This window comes from Sarcophilus harrisii, chromosome 2 (genome assembly GCF_902635505.1).
Source record: "Sarcophilus harrisii chromosome 2, mSarHar1.11, whole genome shotgun sequence".
In the NCBI taxonomy this organism is placed as follows: domain Eukaryota; kingdom Metazoa; phylum Chordata; class Mammalia; order Dasyuromorphia; family Dasyuridae; genus Sarcophilus; species Sarcophilus harrisii.
Genome location: NC_045427.1, coordinates 559,114,371 through 559,131,472, shown reverse-complemented (window position 1 = coordinate 559,131,472; position 17,102 = coordinate 559,114,371). Strand labels below are relative to the sequence as shown.

The window sequence follows — 17,102 nt, the reverse complement described above, 5'->3', positions numbered from 1 at the left end:
ACTTTTTTTATTTTTACTTTATTAATTTTTTTTGTTTTCAACATTTATTTTTATAAGATTTTGATTTCCATTTTTCTCCCCTCCCTTCCTCCTATCCTTCCCTTCAGCCCTGAAAAACAAGTGTTCTGATGCTAGCTGATACTTGTACATTCCTAGTAAACATATTTCCACATTAGTCAAGTTGGAAATACTTTTTTACTTAGGTTATTTTAAGCTGTTATTCTACATGAATGACTGTCTTCATTCTCTGCATTATCTGATTTGAACAAATCACATTGTTGGGTTTACTGTTCTCTTTATGTACCTGCAAACATTTCCACTGTCGGCTATTGGAAATCCTACTTTAGGATTATAATGATACTTGAATACTACATATCAAAATTAATTAACTTCATCTTTAAAAAATGTTCTTATGCTTAATGTACTTAGAAGTACTTTAGTATGACCTTATTCTTTTGCTTTTTGTTGGAAAAAACGTATGTTTAACTCTGCGTTCAGCATTTCTGAGGATGTGCTTGTTATTCTCTTGCCCTTATCTTTCTTCCATTTATTTTGACTTGGAAAACTGATTATTTGGAATAAGTGCTGTTCATAAAACCTGTGATCTCAAACTCAAGATAGTGTTTATTTTGCACCTGAGCCATTTAGTTCTATTTTATTACAAGGCCTAAATACTTATAACCTTAACCTTAGCCAGTTACTCTCCATAGAATATGAATTAATTGGTATGAAACCCACACCCATAAGTGGAACACTCCCATGAGTGTGTCTGGCACTTTCATTAGCTGGGGCTGGGGAGAGAGCTGTAGGCTCTGCAGTGCCAGATCCCAATGAAGGTTTCATGATCTCCGACAGATCCCTCGGAGAACAGGGAAAAATGAGGGGGTGTCATGTAGGCTCCGCCCTCACTCGGCTTGAGGCTCATGACTGTCATTATCCAGCCCTTTGGCTATTCTGCGCTCACAACCTGAGCTTATGCTCAGAGGCACACAGCCCAATACACCACAGGCTGTCACAGAGAAGTGTAGCTGGGCTTCCTAGCTTTCTGAGGTTTTCAAGGTCTGCAGCAAGAGCCTGGTGGCCAGTTTGTAGAAAAACATGGCCCCGAGGTTCTGGCTGCCAATTGCTTTTATCTTCTGGCTTTAGGCGGTCTTGATGGGGGGGGGGGGGGGGGGGGGGGGGGGGGGGGGGGGGGGGGGGGGGGGGGGGGGGGGGGGGGGGTGGGGGGGGGGGGGGGGGGGGGGGGGGGGGGGGGGGGGGGGGGGAGAGAAGGAGAGGAGAGACTGCCTCCGTTAGGGCTCCGAAGCAGCTGCCATCATCCCTCTGTTCCCAACGCTGGCTGGCTGACTGGCCTCCATGGTTGTGCTAGCAGTGAATTATGATGATGCCTTTTCTCTCTGGCCCCATTTGCCACTGTTTCAGAAATAAGGCAGCAGGGAGGTGATGGGCAAGGAAAATAATATTATATGCTTTTTAAAGTTTTTAGTTTTCAGGAAGGTACATGTTCTCTTGTAGAATTTATACAATTTTGAGAGAAGTTACTTGGATTTTGTTTGTTTTCCAGAAAATTATGACTTACTTGTTTGATTTCCCACATGGCCCTAAGGTAAGGTACTGTAACTCAACAAGTCATATTTTTAAAATAATCAACATGTTTCAACAATCCTAAATATAAGGTCAGGGAATCAGACCTTGCCCGGAAAGATTCTTCCTGATTTAAGTTGTTTTAATCATGGTTCACATTAGGAGAAATCTTGAAACCAGTCACATTAAAGGACTTGAAGATAGATACTTATTTGATCCATTTGTTTTTATAAATAAAGGAAATTTTAAACCAGGTCATCTTAAGTGTTAGTGGCTACTTCTGGCTAACATTCTTGCTGGAGAATGAGACAGAAGAATCCTTATTTCTGATCCTCAGCTCTGCTTAATTTTAAGGAATATAGGCTCCTTGAATACATATTTGTGGATCCTTCTTCACTGCATGTCCAGAGGTTTATCATACAACCTCTCTGTGCCTTCAGTCTCTTCATCTGTAAATAATTCCTCAGTGTTTTGACTAGTACTTTGTAGGCATTAAAGTACTATATTTTATTGTACCTGGAAGTGGGAAAGCATAAATGTTACAAAATGTGACTTTTTGAGGTATATACTTTATTACCTTAGCCTCAGAATTCCACTAATAAGCCCCCCCTTCTGGATCAGTAAGAATCCAAGAGAAGTTCTATATCTTTTTTGAAGAATTCATCTAGCAAACTCCAGTCATTGTCTTCACTGTGTTCACATCAGTTGTGGCAGCAATCTGCCTTTTGGAATCAAATTCTCTAGCTTGACTATTGATCTACCTCCAAGAGCCAGAAAACACATTGCCGTCTGTGATTTTCCTTTATTTTCTATGCTAAACTACTGGGATGTGCTTGTCTTGTGGCTGTCAAATTGTTCTTGGTGACAGAAACCTGCTGTCACACACCCTCAGAAGAGCTTTCCACTTGTTCCTTCTTGCACATAAATAGCGAGCACTCCCTCCTTCCCATGGTGAGACCACTAGGAGTTTTGAACTGTCACTCAGATGGTTGTACCCACTAGAACTCGGCATGCTCTCTCGTGTAACTCCATGGTGGTCAAGGCCTGGCTTCTCTCTGACTGGCTCCACAGGCAGAAGCCCACTCTCCCTACACTCACCTGTCTTCCCTCATACTTACTTCCTGATCCCACTCTGTATACATTTTCCTGAACCATACTCCATCTTCTCCCTCTCACTTGACTTTTCACTTTCCCTTTTAAGAGGTCACAGACATACCCAGATTTTGCTTTACTGCTTAATAACCAGTTTCATTATATCACAAAGTGGTTACCAGGGGGCTAGATAGCATTGCTGTGCCAAGAAATATATGAATTATTGGCATCCAGAGGAACATCCCCACCCCAAAATACTTTTTTAGCCTGTAGGATAAATAACAAGCTAGATGCATACAGTTTTTTCTCCCCTGTGACTGTCTTCCTTCCTGAGATATCAATCTTAAAAAACAGGTTCCATTAACAATTGATTGTTTCAGTGATGGCAATAAAGATAGCTGCTAATTGTAGATAGTACTTTAAGGTTTGCCAAACATTTATCCATATTATCTCATTTGGTGAAAAAAGAGCCCTACTTTAAGGGTTTGGGCATTTTCTAGGTGTTCTTTGAAGTGTAAGATATTTTTCATGGACCCATGCTTAATTAATTCAAGTTCCACCTTTGTGTAGCCTTCCCAATTCCCTAGGCATTAGTGAGTTTTCTCCTTAGATTATCTGTGTGTATATTATATTCCCTCCAACAAAATAATCCCCTCAAGGGCAAGGTCTGTCTTGTTTACTTTTAGTGTCCCTAGCACCCAGTATTATAGTGCTTAATAAATGATTAATTGGATTACACTGAGTGAGGACTGACTGAGGTTTTGACTTCTAATGTCTGTTTCTTCTCCAGCCAGGGAGCTCACATCGGCCATGGCAGTCCTATTTTGATTTAATCCTTGTGGATGCACGAAAACCACTATTCTTTGGAGAAGGCACAGTCCTGAGGCAGGTGGACACTGTAAGTCTAAAGGATAATGTGTTCTCCCATTTCCTCTGACAGAGCACGTCTATCTCTTTTTATATTCTTTAAAGAGTTTGAGCACTTTGTGCAATAGAACAAACTCTTCATGTAATTCAGAAGAATGCGAATCAGATTGGATTGATATTCTATAAAGAGCAGAGAAGAGGATTGGGGAGAAGGACAGAGGGGAGTTTGGGGAGAAGGACAGAGAGGGGAGGTTGGAGTAGAAGATAGGTGGAAAGGAATCAAAAAGTTTTTCTTTTTACATAGAAAACTGGCAAGTTAAAGATTGGCACCTACACAGGTCCCCTCCAGCATGGAATTGTTTATTCAGGAGGTAAGTCACAGATTTTCCTTTTGTTTAAATGTAAAAAGCTTTGCTGCAGTCCCACCTTGAACATTTCTAGCTTGCCCCTTGTTTAATGCACCTAGTAATCCCTCTTCTCCATTCTTAAGAGTGCTGGCCACCTACTGTGATTTCTACATTTCCCTCTAAAGGTGAAGGGAGAAGGGCCTATAAAGCTGTTGAACTGATCTCAGGCTCTTGCCAAAGTTCCTACCTGGATCACAAACATGTTTCTTCCACTTTCTTGAATCTTATTCTTAGTTCAGTAATGCTCTGTTGAATATTTACTGTGCACATCTTCATCTTATGCCCCTCATAGTGAGGCAGAGAGGTTTGTGCTGGTTTTCATAGTGTTCCCAAAGAGTTTTGGAAACACATACAAATCCATTGCAGCACCAGGTCGTTGTCAGTTCGTGGCTTCTTGTCTTTTTGAGGAACATAATCACTAAAGCCAAGAAACATTAGTATCTGTATCGATTGTTGCTAGTGAATTGGGGTTGTTTAGATAGTTTTAAGACCATTAGAAGTCCTCCAGTGGCAAAGAACTTCTTCAAGTAGTTCCCAAAAATAAGGCCATGTCTTTCAGACACAATGCTCTGTCTCTTGAGTGAGACTCCCTCCTACATCCTGAGTTGTTACATATATTACCTATCATGCCTATTGTTTTTTAGCACCAGGGGTAGGTTTATTTAATATAACTGAGTCTTGGCTTAGGTAAGAGCATTTTATTTTGTCCCTCATGGTTCTTTCCTTGCTTATCTATCAGGTTCATCTGATACAATCTGTGACCTGTTGGGGGCTAAGGGCAAGGATATTCTGTATATTGGAGACCACATTTTTGGGGATATCTTGAAATCAAAGAAACGACAGGGATGGCGAACTTTCCTTGTGATTCCTGAACTGGCACAGGAGCTACATGTCTGGACTGATAAAAGTTGTAAGAAGCCATTTCTTATCCTTTGGGGTTTTTATTTTAGACACATCGCTATATATGGGGAGAGAGTTTGTATTGTAAGTTACTTTTAATCAAATCTCCTGCCTTTTGCCTTTTCTAGTAGGAAGTTGGAAAATGAAACTTTAAAGTTTAGACTCATGTTAAGTGAGCAGCATCATTAATATATTTTCTTTAAAAGTTAAGGTTTTATTGTTTTTTAAAATGTAAAAATCACTCTGCTCAAAGGAACATAAAAACAAACTGTCAGAAGTAGTTTGCTGACCCCTGATTTAGAGGTGATGACCATCTCCATCTCTGGGGGGGAGTAGGGAGGGAGCAAGAAGTAATCTCCAAGGAGCTGGCTGGTGGCACAGTGAACAGAAATAGTAGTGTAGATAGTGTTGGGCCTGGAGTCAGAAAGCCCTCAGTTCAAATTCATTCTCATTCACTGCTTGACTTTTCTCAGCTGTAAAATGGGGGTATTTATTGCACCTACCTCCCAGGGTTGTTGTGAGGAGCAAATAAAATAATAATTGTGAAACACTTTGCAGCCTTACAGCATTTCATAAATACTAGCTATCTAGTTAAGTAAGTGTTATTGTTTGGGTCCTGATTGACTCAAATTGAATGTAGATAGCAGTCAATTCTGTTTTGACCAGGAACCTCGAGGGTCTTTCTCTTCCAGATCCATTCATCCATTTGTTCATTTATTTATTTAGATTTTTTGGGCCCTGGGCTACAGCGATCCTTTGCCTCAATTGCTACCTAGTTTTTATCCCTGCATGGGTGCAGCCTCAGTCAAACCTGTTGAAGATCTTAGCTTAAAAGGCCAAGGTCTCCCATTTCATCCAAGGCCATCTTCAGTTATTGTGATCTCTATCTGGCCATTGGACCCAGAGGCTCTGGGGGATGAAGTGAGACAGGGGACCTTGCCCAGCCTCCCTCACTTATATCTGACTCACTTGTCATGGTGTCACTTCCCCAATGTCATGGTCCTCAGAGAACTGAGGACAAACAGCAGTAGTAGCAATAGTGGGATAAGGCAGGGATGGGGTTAGAGAGTGACATGGGGACTGGTGTAGATCATGGCACAAGTGTAAGGGCACAATGGAAATCAGATGAAGAGAAGAGACTAGGATGCTGAAAGGGGAGATTAATTAACCATAACTGAGTGGTGGTTTCTAGAGGCTATCAGTGAAAAGAGCAAACAGAGGAGGATTGGGACTAAGGAATGGTAAGATTGTGTTGGGAAAAACGTGAGAGAGGTGTTGAGCAAAAGAGCTTTCCAGATAATCATTGGAATTAGAAAAACAGGAAGTACAAAGATGCTAGCTATTTCATGGGGCTCCTCCTTCCACGGGGCTGGGCGATGGATTCATCAGCCTACTGAGCTGTCTAGAGGCTGGTAGTTCATTTGGCAGCTCTGAAATAAGACTCATGAATTTTCCCGAGTTCATATCTGGCCTCAGACACACTAGCTGTGTGACTCTGGGCAAATCACTTCACCCTGTCTGCCTCAGTTTCCTCATCTGTAAAATGAGCTGGAGAAAAAAATGAAAAACCACTTCAGTATCTCTGCCAAGAAAACCCCAAGCATTGGACATGACTGAAGAACAACAGGAGGGGAACGTGTGCCATTCACGGGACGTGGTCAGAGTAAAGGGACAGAAACAGGAGACAGTGGCGTTCAGTTTGAATGGAATCCAGAATGTGAAGATTGTAGGATGAGAAAGACTGGAGCAGGTTGGAGCCGGGCCAGAGAAGGCTTGGAGAGCCAGTCTGGAGAGAAGTTGTGTTGGGCTCCACGGGGACTGTGAAAAGGCCAGTGGTGGGACATTGGAAGGAGGGTTCTGTAAGGAGGGACGAGAGATGAGGGTCTGAACCGAGACCATGGTTACAAGACTGGAAAGGTAAAGAAAGAGATCGGGAAGATACATAGCAGGATTTGGCAACTGGTTGACTATGGAAAGGGCAAGGAGGAAAAGAGCTGAAGATTGGATTCTTGAGCTTGGGTAATGGGTTGGTGGTGCTGTCAACAGACTTAGAAAAGCTGGGGAAAAGCAAACTGTGAGGGGAAGATGAGGCTCTTTGGGACATGTTAATTTTAAGTTGCTGAGAGTCTACCCAAGAGGAGAGACGAAGCGAGCATTTGGAGATGCAGTGCCATGACTGAATAGCTGGAGTTATCAAGGCGGGGAAACAAGTGTAGAGAGAAGAAAGGATGAAGGATCAAGGACAGGACCTTGGAGCCTACTCAAGAATAAAGGAAGAGGAGAGGAATGAATGGGAAAAGACAGAGGGAAATCAAGCAGGGGGAATGGGAGTGCCAAGTGCTGCAGGTGGCCGAGAACCTGGGTGCCTCTGGGTTGCACAGCAGCCCCAGGCTTTGTTTTTTGTTCTTTCCTTGACTTTCATCTCAGTTTTAGCAGCAACTGGAAAATGGATGCTTTTCCTTTTTCTGTATATAAATGATCTAAAATATTTTCCTTTTCTATTCTGACTCTACCTAGCACTTTTTGAAGAGCTACAGAGCTTGGATATATTTTTGGCAGAACTCTATAAGTAAGTATACTTCCTTATTTCTTGTGAAGAATTGTTTTCCCTCTGATGAGCAGAATGCTGGGGAGGGGGTGAGGAAACAACCTGGAAAGTCTTCCATGAACTCAAGCAAAGTGAAATGTATGGCATACAAAGTAGTAGCAATTTTCTGGGATGACTAGTGGTGAATGACTTTGCTATTCTCAGTAGTACACTGACTACTCTAAAGGACTTATGATAAAAAATCCTATCCATATCCAGAGAAGGAACTGATTGTATCTCTCTCTTTCCTCTTGCCTTCCTCTACCTTCCTCCTCTCTCCCGTCTTTCCTTGTGGTGGGAAATCTATGTTTTCTCCCACAACTTGACTTTTATGGAATTTTTTTTTTAATTTTATAGATTTTTATTTACAAGACATATATGCATGGGTAATTTTTCATCACTGACCCTTGCGAAAACCTTCTGTTCCAACTTTTCCCCTCCTCCCCATCCCCTCCCCTAGATGGCAAGCAGTGCAATACATGTTAAATATGTTAAAGTATATGTTAAATAAAATATATGCATACATATTTATATAGTTATCTTGCTACACAAGAAAAATTGGATTTAGAAAGAATATAAAAATAACCTGAGAAGGAAAATAAAACCGCAAGCAGACAATAACAGAGTAGAAATGCTATGTTGTAGTCCACACTCATTCTCCATAGTTCTGTTGTTGGGTGTAGCTGGTTCTCTTCATTACTTAACAATTGGAATTGGTTTGGATCATCTCATTGTTGAAGAGGGCCACATCCATCAGAATTGGTCCTTATATAGTCTTGTTGTTGCCGTGTATAATGATTTCCTGGTTCTGCTCATCTCACTCAGCATCAGTTCATGTAAGTCTCTCCAGGCCTCTCTGAAATCATCCTGCTGGTCATTTCTTACAGAACAATAATATTCCATAATATTCATATGCCACAATTTATTCAGCCATTCTCCAATTGATGGGCATCCACTCAGTTTCCATTTTCTAACCACTACAAAGAGGGCTGCCATGAACATTTTTGCACATAAGGGTCCCTTTCCCTTCTTTAGTATCTCTTTGGGATAGAAGCCCAGTAGTAACACTGCTAGATCAAAGGGTATGCATAGTTTGATAGCTTTTTGAGCACAGTTATGGAAATATTTTGTATAACTTTACATGTGGTTTCTTATTTGTGGAGAAAACCTAGAAATCAAAAAATTTAAAAACAAATGTAAAAAAATTTTGTTTAGAATGTGATTGGGAGAAAATATCAAATAAAATTAAAAATTTTCCCCTCATGAAAAGCCCTCTGGACAGAACCTAAAATCATTTGATTTTTTTTTTTTTTTTTTTTTTTGTCCTCAGACACCTGGACAGCAGCAGTAATGAGCGCCCAGATATCAGCTCCATTCAGAGACGAATTAAGGTATAATAGACTGGGGGTGTTTTTAAGATTTTTCAGTTTTCGTATTCCTTTTATTAACAGAGTGACTGAGAGTGTGTCTTATTATATGCTTACAGAAAGTAACTCATGACATGGACATGTGCTATGGGATGATGGGAAGTCTTTTTCGCAGTGGCTCAAGACAGACGCTTTTTGCCAGTCAAGTCATGCGTTATGCAGACCTCTATGCTGCTTCTTTTATCAACCTCCTCTATTATCCGTTCAGTTACCTCTTCAGAGCTGCTCATGTCCTAGTAAGTTCACACATTTCCAAGGCGTGTTGTTCTTGATTTCTCATGAAGTTTTGCTACCAGTTTTGTTGCACTGAACAGCAAACAAAGTCTGGATTTTAAAACCGAAGGGGGACTTTAGAGATCATTTCATTGTGATATTGTATTTAACAACAAGTGGGGAAACTGAGGCTCAAAGAAGTTGTGACTTGCCCAGTCACACAGCTGAGAAGTCGGAAGCTAAGACTAGAGTGATATTTGTTTGTTCTGTGATCTTTCCGCTAATTTCTGCCTTCCTTTTGGAGTCTGTGACCCTCGAGCTCCTCAAGGAGCTCAACATAGCATCACTTATAAAAATTCAATAGTCTGGTCTTATTGACGATGGGGGAGGGGTGTTTTTTGAGCAAGCAGATTTATTCCGCAGCCATCTTGTCCCTGTGACTTGTGGGACTAAGCAAGCACCTTTGGGAGCATGACAGTCAGCAAATGGCTAGCCTGCAGCCAGAATTAGATTGGTTTAAGAACAGAAGTTGTCTGGACTTCAGAGGGCCCCTCATTGTATGAGCTCCGGAGGGCCTCAGTGGTTTGCCCCAGTCCGAGCTGGGCACAGCGCCCAGCTAGCCTCCATGGCACCCCTGAGAAGAGTAGAGAGGGATTCCTGATTTGGGTGGGGAGAAAAAGATAAATGGGAGGACAATGGGATATATCTGAAGCTTGTTCTTGGGCTCTGGGGAGGTGCTGACCATCTCTCTGACACATATGAAAATGGGCTTCCTAAAACCTCATCAGAGCCGGTCCACCTCCAAATGCCTCTTGGGCTAGTATAAGAGGACCAGAACAATGAGGAGCCTGTGCAGACCGGGATCTTCCTTGCTCGTTGCATTTGATGAATTAAATACACTGTGGGGCTGGATATCTCTTTAGAGTTCCCAAATACAAAACTTAGTCATGCAGATAAGGAGAGCCGAAGGCCCAAGAGTTACTGAAGAAAAGTCACATGTATGGATGGGGAGAAGACATATTTACTAGAGAAATGAAATAAACATCTACTGTATAAATCATAAAATTTGGTACAAGAGTTATTACGTATGTATGAATTTTGCTTAAAATTCTCAAAAAGAATAAAAGGGAGAGAAAACAGGATTTCATTTCTCTAAAGAATATTCTCTTAGCACATGCAGTGTGTTCTGATGATTACAGCATGATGCAATGAATAAAATACTGGATCTATATAGAGAAATCAAATCACTTAAAAGAATCCCATCCTCAGTTTCCTCATCTATAAAATGGGAATTCAAGTGTTAACATACAAGCCTCTTGTAAAAGTAGTAGTGACTGGCAGTCCTTATATTGTAAAAGCAAAATAAATAGAGGGGGAGTCAGTTGAGCTCAGAAGGTTCCAGCCATTGAGGACTGAGGGTGAAGGTCCAGGGTAGCCCTGAGGGAGGGACACTTGACTTCCCCAGTGGAAGGAGCCTTCATCAGATAGAGCGCTGTGAATCTTGAGTTTCTTAGAGGAGAAATGTAACTCTGAACCTGAAGGCAACTAGAGGGACTAGTCAGAGGCTAAAGGATCCCTGAAGAAATCTTTTAAACACCAGGGCCCAAGCCCTGAAATGCAGTCACCACACCCCTAACAAACAAACATCTGGTGCTAGGTGTTTCAAAACTCTCTCTCTGTGGACTTACGCTTAATACAGAGCAAGGCAGACATCCCCATTGCCCTTCTGCCCCCCTCCCACTAGTTTTGATCCTTTAGGAGAGCACTATTTTCCCTTAATAGGAGCTTCAGGTCCTATCCTAAGGGAGCATTTATAAATGTGTATGACTCTGGATGCGGAACAGCATCCAAAGTGGGGTTGCGGCAGCAGACACAATATCCTGTCTTTTCTCTGAGCCTTTTCCTTTGATTTAGATGCCTCATGAATCAACAGTGGAGCACATTCACGTGGACATCAATGAGATGGAATCCCCTCTCGCTACACGGAACCGTACATCTGTGGATTTTAAAGACACCGACTACAAACGGCACCAGTTGACACGCTCCATCAGTGAGATCAAACCTCCCAACCTCTTCCCACTGGCCCCCCAGGAGATTACACACTGCCATGATGAGGATGATGATGAAGAAGAGGAGGAGGAGGAGGAAGAGGAGGAGTAAGGAAAAAGGAATAGAGAAAACAATGAACTATCCAGTGAATAAGCTCTGTCGGGGCTCAGCAGGAGGGGGGGAAGGTTCCCTGTTTGGGTTCTTGGTGGGGTTTGGGGTGGGGGGGACTCCACCAAAGGTACATCTGGAAAGTTTCTGAAGACTTAAAAATATTCTAATCATAGTGAACCTTGTTTTAGTTTTCTGTATCTGCACTCTTTGCAGATGGTTCAAAATTCCAGTGGAGTCTGTTTGAAAGAATGGAGAGTGGATTCAGAACCAACTGCATGCTGGTGGCTCCCTCCTCTTACTGGTTGTGACACTGCCCCTTTGTCCTTTCCATTAATGATGTGTTACATTGGTTTCTATCTGAATTACTGGACAGGAAGGAGGATTGTAGGGGAGGTAAAGCCAAGATGGGGGGAGTGGGATAGGGGCAGACAAGTCTGTATTTGAACACGTGATGCTGAGACTCCAGACCCATCTTTTTCAGTGCATTACACAGTATTGCATATCAGTGGGGAAATGTATTTTTTCCAATACCAAATTTAGTCTTTTGCAAAGCACAAAGTTTACCCTTCTAAGCTTTTCAGTGTCTTGAATGGCTCTAAGTCAGTAGCTTAAAAAATGCATCTTGTCTGTATTTTAGGTTTGGTTTGGTAGAGCTTCCTAATTTTCACCACCTGACACAGGTTGCATATGTCCTGTTTTGCTTCTGGTAGTGTAGGCTGCTGATATGCTCACATTTTCACCCTGACAGCACAGAAACTACAGAGTCAATCTGAAACCCCCCCAATCCAGGCCGAAGGCTTGGACAAAGCAACAACCCCTAGAAATGGGCAGGGAGTATTCCTTTTCTATCCCAACATGTGAAATCAGTGATGTTAGCGGTAGATATAGCCCAGAGCACAATCAGTGTAGATATACTCCACTACTCCACAATGACATGTGTCATTGATTTGTAGAACAAATATAATCACCACTCACTGCACCCTACAGATCCATCCACCCCCATAGCAGCTGGCTGGCCCCAACAGATACAGGGGGCCTTGTCAAACACAAGAGTCTACTTTCTGTTTTAATCTTTTCTGCTTTTATTTTTCTTCCAGTCTTTTGTCAGTGGACAGCAGGGGGAGGGTAATGGGGTTAGCATCTCTAGAGAATTCAATAAAGTGTAATGTTTCTAATAATAATGATTTTGACCTTTTCATATAGTAACAACTGAATGTCTCCCGGTACATTTTAGCTATGATACAGTGACAACTTTTTTTTTTGACACAACAAATTCCAAAGGGTATGTGTGACAAAGGAAATGCTAAATGTATTAAAATTAATATTCCTGTTGCCACTGATTATACTTGTTCACCAAGGACTTCTCTGCTCTTGGAGATGTGTTCTTTGCTGGTAACCAATATGGATTATTTTGAACCTTTGCAAATTTTTAGAAAAATAAGCAGGTTAGAAAAACTACTGCAAATGTCAAGTATGCAAACTATAAAAGGTGAGAACAGACAGCAGCAGGCAGCCTCCATGTTTCCTAGTTTTAGTGAATATTCATTGTTGATCAGAGAGTGATTTTGGTCACGTCTGACTTGATGATTCCATGGGGCGGGGGGTTCTTGGCAAAAACTGAAGCAGTTTGCCATCTCCTCCATCTCATTTTACAGATGAGGAACTGAGGCAAATAGGGTGAGTGACCTGCTCAGGGTTTCACACACACACACACACACACACACACACACACACACACTCCTTAGTAAGTGAATGAGGCCAGATCTGAACTCGGGAAGATGAGTCTATCCACTGCCCCACCTTGCTGCCCCATTAGTGAGTATTATATGAGTCACCAGAGCCTAAAATTTACTTAGATTCCAAGAGTGATTTCAGTTTTGCACTAGAATTGCATTTTAACATTTATAATATATATTTTATTCTGTTCATCAGAACAAGAGTTTATGAATTACCTTCCTTTTTTGTCTTTTAACTTCTTAGATTGTAGATAAGAGAATTGTTAATTTTAAGCATTTTCCGTTTGCTTTTTTCCCATCAAACTTATTAGTGATTCAGATGAGGCCTTGGCAGCCATTATGTACCCTGTGCTGAAAAATGGAAACAATCAGAATAATTAAGCATCCTGGGTTAGAGAATGTGAAGGATCACAATTCTGCAGGATTGCTGTCCCTTAAAGCTAGATGCCACTTTTACCTGTAGCTCCCTTGTGGAAGGATCATGCACCAAGGAAGGGCGAGATGGAGGGAAAGGACCCCAGGCAGTGCTTCCCCTCTCCGCCTCCTCCTGGCAGCAGAGGCTCAGAGAGGGTACGATCGGGCAGGCCAGGCCAGGGCAATGGAGCTTTCCACACTCTTCTCTGCCCTCTGAGCCTTTGGTTCTTCATGCAGCTGCTATAGCAGAGAGGTGCCACACTGGCTTTAGATTTTTGTTTTTCCCCCCACTTTGGAGGCAGCAACCTTCTCATTTTTCACATGGGTTCAGACTGACTCTTCTGAGGACTTGGCTAGCTGGTTATTTTGAAGCTACTGCTGGGTCATTTGACTGGAGTCTCAGGCACCCTTTTAACAAGAGAACCAAAAAATGCCTAACAAGTATATCTGAAATCTCCAGCAACTGCTTAGAGAGAAAAAAAACAAACAACTTCCTGCATCTGAAGGATGAGACTTACTTTCTAGTGGAGAAAAGCAGTTAGGTCCTGGGCGTTTCTCTCCAGGTAACCAAAGCAATTGACTATTTCTGTGGTTGTTATGCTTCAACAAAGTCTTTACTTTATTAAACTAAGAAATTCCAAAGTTTCCCTTTTTCTTTGTCTCTGTCCTTCTGTCTCTGTCTCTCACTCTGTCTCCCTCATTATAAATCACAGCTATTGATATAGAAAGCCATAGTGTGGGACGGTGGAAGGAGTCCCAAGGACAGGTAGCTCTGGCCTCCGTCACTTACTGTGGCTGGCTGTGGCAGGTCACTCAGCTTCTCTCATCCTCATTTTTCTCATTTGTGACGTGAGTGGGCTAGATTACCTGGTCTATCTCCAAGCTTTCTTCTAACAATTCACGTAGAAGGTGATCTGCCATAAGGATTAAGTTTCACTTATACATTTTCTTGACAAATGTTCAGAAGAACAGTTAGGAGGTTCAAAAAGTCCTTTGACCATGTTTAGTGATTTCCCACTCAAGTTTATTTAAGAAATACTTTTGTCGATAACTGTAAAGTCTCCAGAGTTTTTAATAGAACCAACAGGGAATCTTAAAATACTCTTTCACCACAAATAGCCCAGTTGCAAACAAATAATATATTTAGGACTGTGCCAATGAGGTCGTTACTTTGTCTGGATTCTGAATTATGGAAACTATTTAACTTCGGTTTGGTGGTGAGTGGGAAAGTGGCGTCCATGACCCAGAAAATATATGCAGTTACTGATGTAATGTTAAAGAACAAATCCCTCAAGGGAAAGGAGGTTTGGAATTGTTTTTGGTGGATGTGATGATTATGGCCAATTTCATGTGACCATTCCTTTCTCCCACCATCCCTGTAAAGCAGCATTAAGGCCAAATGAACTCATGGCCTACAAGTCTGATCTCCATTTTTTTCCCTTTTAAGTCAAAATCATATACAGTGAAGACTTCAGTAGGGTTTTTTGTTTTAATGGAAATTGTACAAGGTTTCTTGATACTAGACACAGATCTAGAAGGTAGCCTTATTTCTTGGAAGAAGAGAGAATCTGGTAACAAAAAACCTAAATCTTAAAGGACAGACCAAAATATATTGATCTCTAATCAAACTTTAGAACTAGTTCTGATATCAGGTGGTAGAAACTGATGATCAGAGGGCATGAATTAGTGGTGCTTGCCTCCGGAATATAAACTGCCTGCCCCACGTTAGGAGCATGGCTCGAGGGGCACAGCACACACAGGACTGCCAGCTAGAAGTTTCACACAGATTCTAGGAGATCCAGCGGTTCCCCCCAATCCATAGTCAACTCACCAGGAGGATCCATGAAGGCAGCACAGCACCTTATCCCCTGCTGCCAGGCTACAGGGAAGGAATACAGAACCGTCAAAGCAGTTTAAGGTATCCTCTCAACGATACCAAGAGAAATCTGTTAAATAATGAGATCATTCATATTGAATTCACACAAGATGAGAAAAAAGCAAATGTTACTTGTTTATAAGCCCTAAGGATTTTTACCCCAAGCTCCCACACCCTTTGTGTGCAGTTCTAACCTTAAACATAGGATCCTCCCTTTTCTCTAACTTTAATTTCACATAGATGACCACTTTGCCCTGGGGAGTATATTGCATTTCTGATCGTAATGCACATGCTCTGTGCTCCCAGGGTCCCTCTCCCTACACTGTGTCTAATTACCAACTGTCCAGAGGCCAGTTAGTCTTCCCACACATTGGAACACAGTCAGCTGTGCAGAGCAAGTTCTTTCTGTGGAAGATGGTCTCAAGGGCTTCCCAAATCATCAGACTTACTGAGGTATTTCCAACTGGGACTTTTTAAGTAAATAAAACTTGAGTAAAAAGTGTTAAAGCTCTCCCTCCTTTGCCCACGAGGGACAGGTACAAAGGTGGCTATTTTAAACCAACTCCGGTGGTTCCAGCTTAAGATTTCCACCACCATTTGCTCCCACTCACCCTAAAATCAGTGGCTCAGCCTAAGCTAACATTGCATAGCTGTTGCACTGGCTCACACGGAGGGCTTTAAGGCTAGCAGAGCCAAAGGAGCTTTTCTATTTTATGGACACATGAGGGTTTTGATATAATTGATTCTGGTGAATGCATAATGGAGTCAGATTGCAGCACACTCCCCTCTCTGGAGCTAACTGAACCTCAGAAGGCCACTGCTTATAGACCGTCGTCCCCAGCATTTCCTCAAACCATGAGATTGCGGGGCTCCAAGATCCATCTACCCCTGACATGTTCTGATACAATCAGCTATTAGAATCTTGCTTTGCAGCCTTGGCTTTTACATTTCCTGGGCTTTCCTGGAAAGCTTTGTTTTCGGACCTGCAAACATGAAGGATCCTGCCCGAGTATCTTGAGAACGCTTAACCTCCTATTGAAAAAAGGAGAAAAACAGGTAGAAAATAGTATTTGTGGAAAGCCTGTTGGAGGAAAATGATGAAACCAAGATACAAAGAAAGCAAAAGTATTTATTAGCCATTCAACATAATTCATTGTTTTCGGCTTTAATTAGGAATCATCTCTTTATTAAAGTCAATAATACCTTTCAAAAAGTATAAAAGGACAATTTCCAGAAACCAACTCTAGTCAATCTTTTTGCTCCAATCACTTTTGCCAAAGAATCTTTTGATTGATTTGGGTTCCATCATTAGATGTGCTGAGATGAAAAGATGTGCTGGGAGGGCAACAGGTCGACTGAACCCACCTTTCCTTTCCCCTTCCCCAAAAGCACATGATAAAGCTTAGAAAGGAATTGGCAACCATGGGCACCCCTGGATGCAGAGGACATCACAGGCATCTGAAGAGTTGTCCTCACAGTTAAGAAATCATTTCCTTCACTTCCCTTGACACATTTTCCTGAGTCGATCTTGGAACCAGACAAAATAAGTGACTGGGAAAGCACCGGCCAGAGGGGGGGGGGGAGGGGGGGAGGGCAGATGGAGGCAAGGCCACTGGCTCTCCTGAAGAAGTGGTCTCTAACCACAGGACAAACGGAAGTCCAATGGAGCAGACTGCAGAGGGGCCAATGGGACAGTTGGGAAAAGAAAGGGCCGAGGGGAAGAAACTGGATTCTGAGGGACAATGTTATTTAAAACCCAGAGGGAAAGAGACAGACGGGAGAATGCTGGGAAGGCAGGCTCCTCAGGCAGGTTTAGGGGGCTCTGGGCACATAAGACCA

General features: G+C 42.2%; 1 protein-coding gene across 6 annotated transcripts in view; it reads left to right on the top strand.

Annotated features, from left to right (window-relative positions):
• NT5C2 (5'-nucleotidase, cytosolic II) overlaps positions 1–12,415 on the top strand; it is a 111,699-nt gene extending 99,284 nt beyond the window's left edge. For 4 of the 6 annotated variants that reach the window (XM_031955774.1, XM_031955773.1, XM_031955775.1 and 1 more), the window contains 8 exons: positions 1,565–1,606; positions 3,467–3,574; positions 3,848–3,914; positions 4,690–4,860; positions 7,368–7,419; positions 8,768–8,828; positions 8,924–9,100; positions 10,992–11,409. In XM_031955774.1, the coding sequence (XP_031811634.1) occupies positions 1,565–1,606; positions 3,467–3,574; positions 3,848–3,914; positions 4,690–4,860; positions 7,368–7,419; positions 8,768–8,828; positions 8,924–9,100; positions 10,992–11,237 (924 nt within the window). In that variant the 3' untranslated portion in view covers positions 11,238–11,409. Of the gene's footprint in view, positions 1–1,564; positions 1,607–3,466; positions 3,575–3,847; positions 3,915–4,689; positions 4,861–7,367; positions 7,420–8,767; positions 8,829–8,923; positions 9,101–10,991 lie in introns of all 6 variants that reach the window. The other 2 variants (XM_003755411.3, XM_031955772.1) reach the window with 2 other exon arrangements.
• Positions 12,416–17,102: the final 4,687 nt, after the last annotated feature.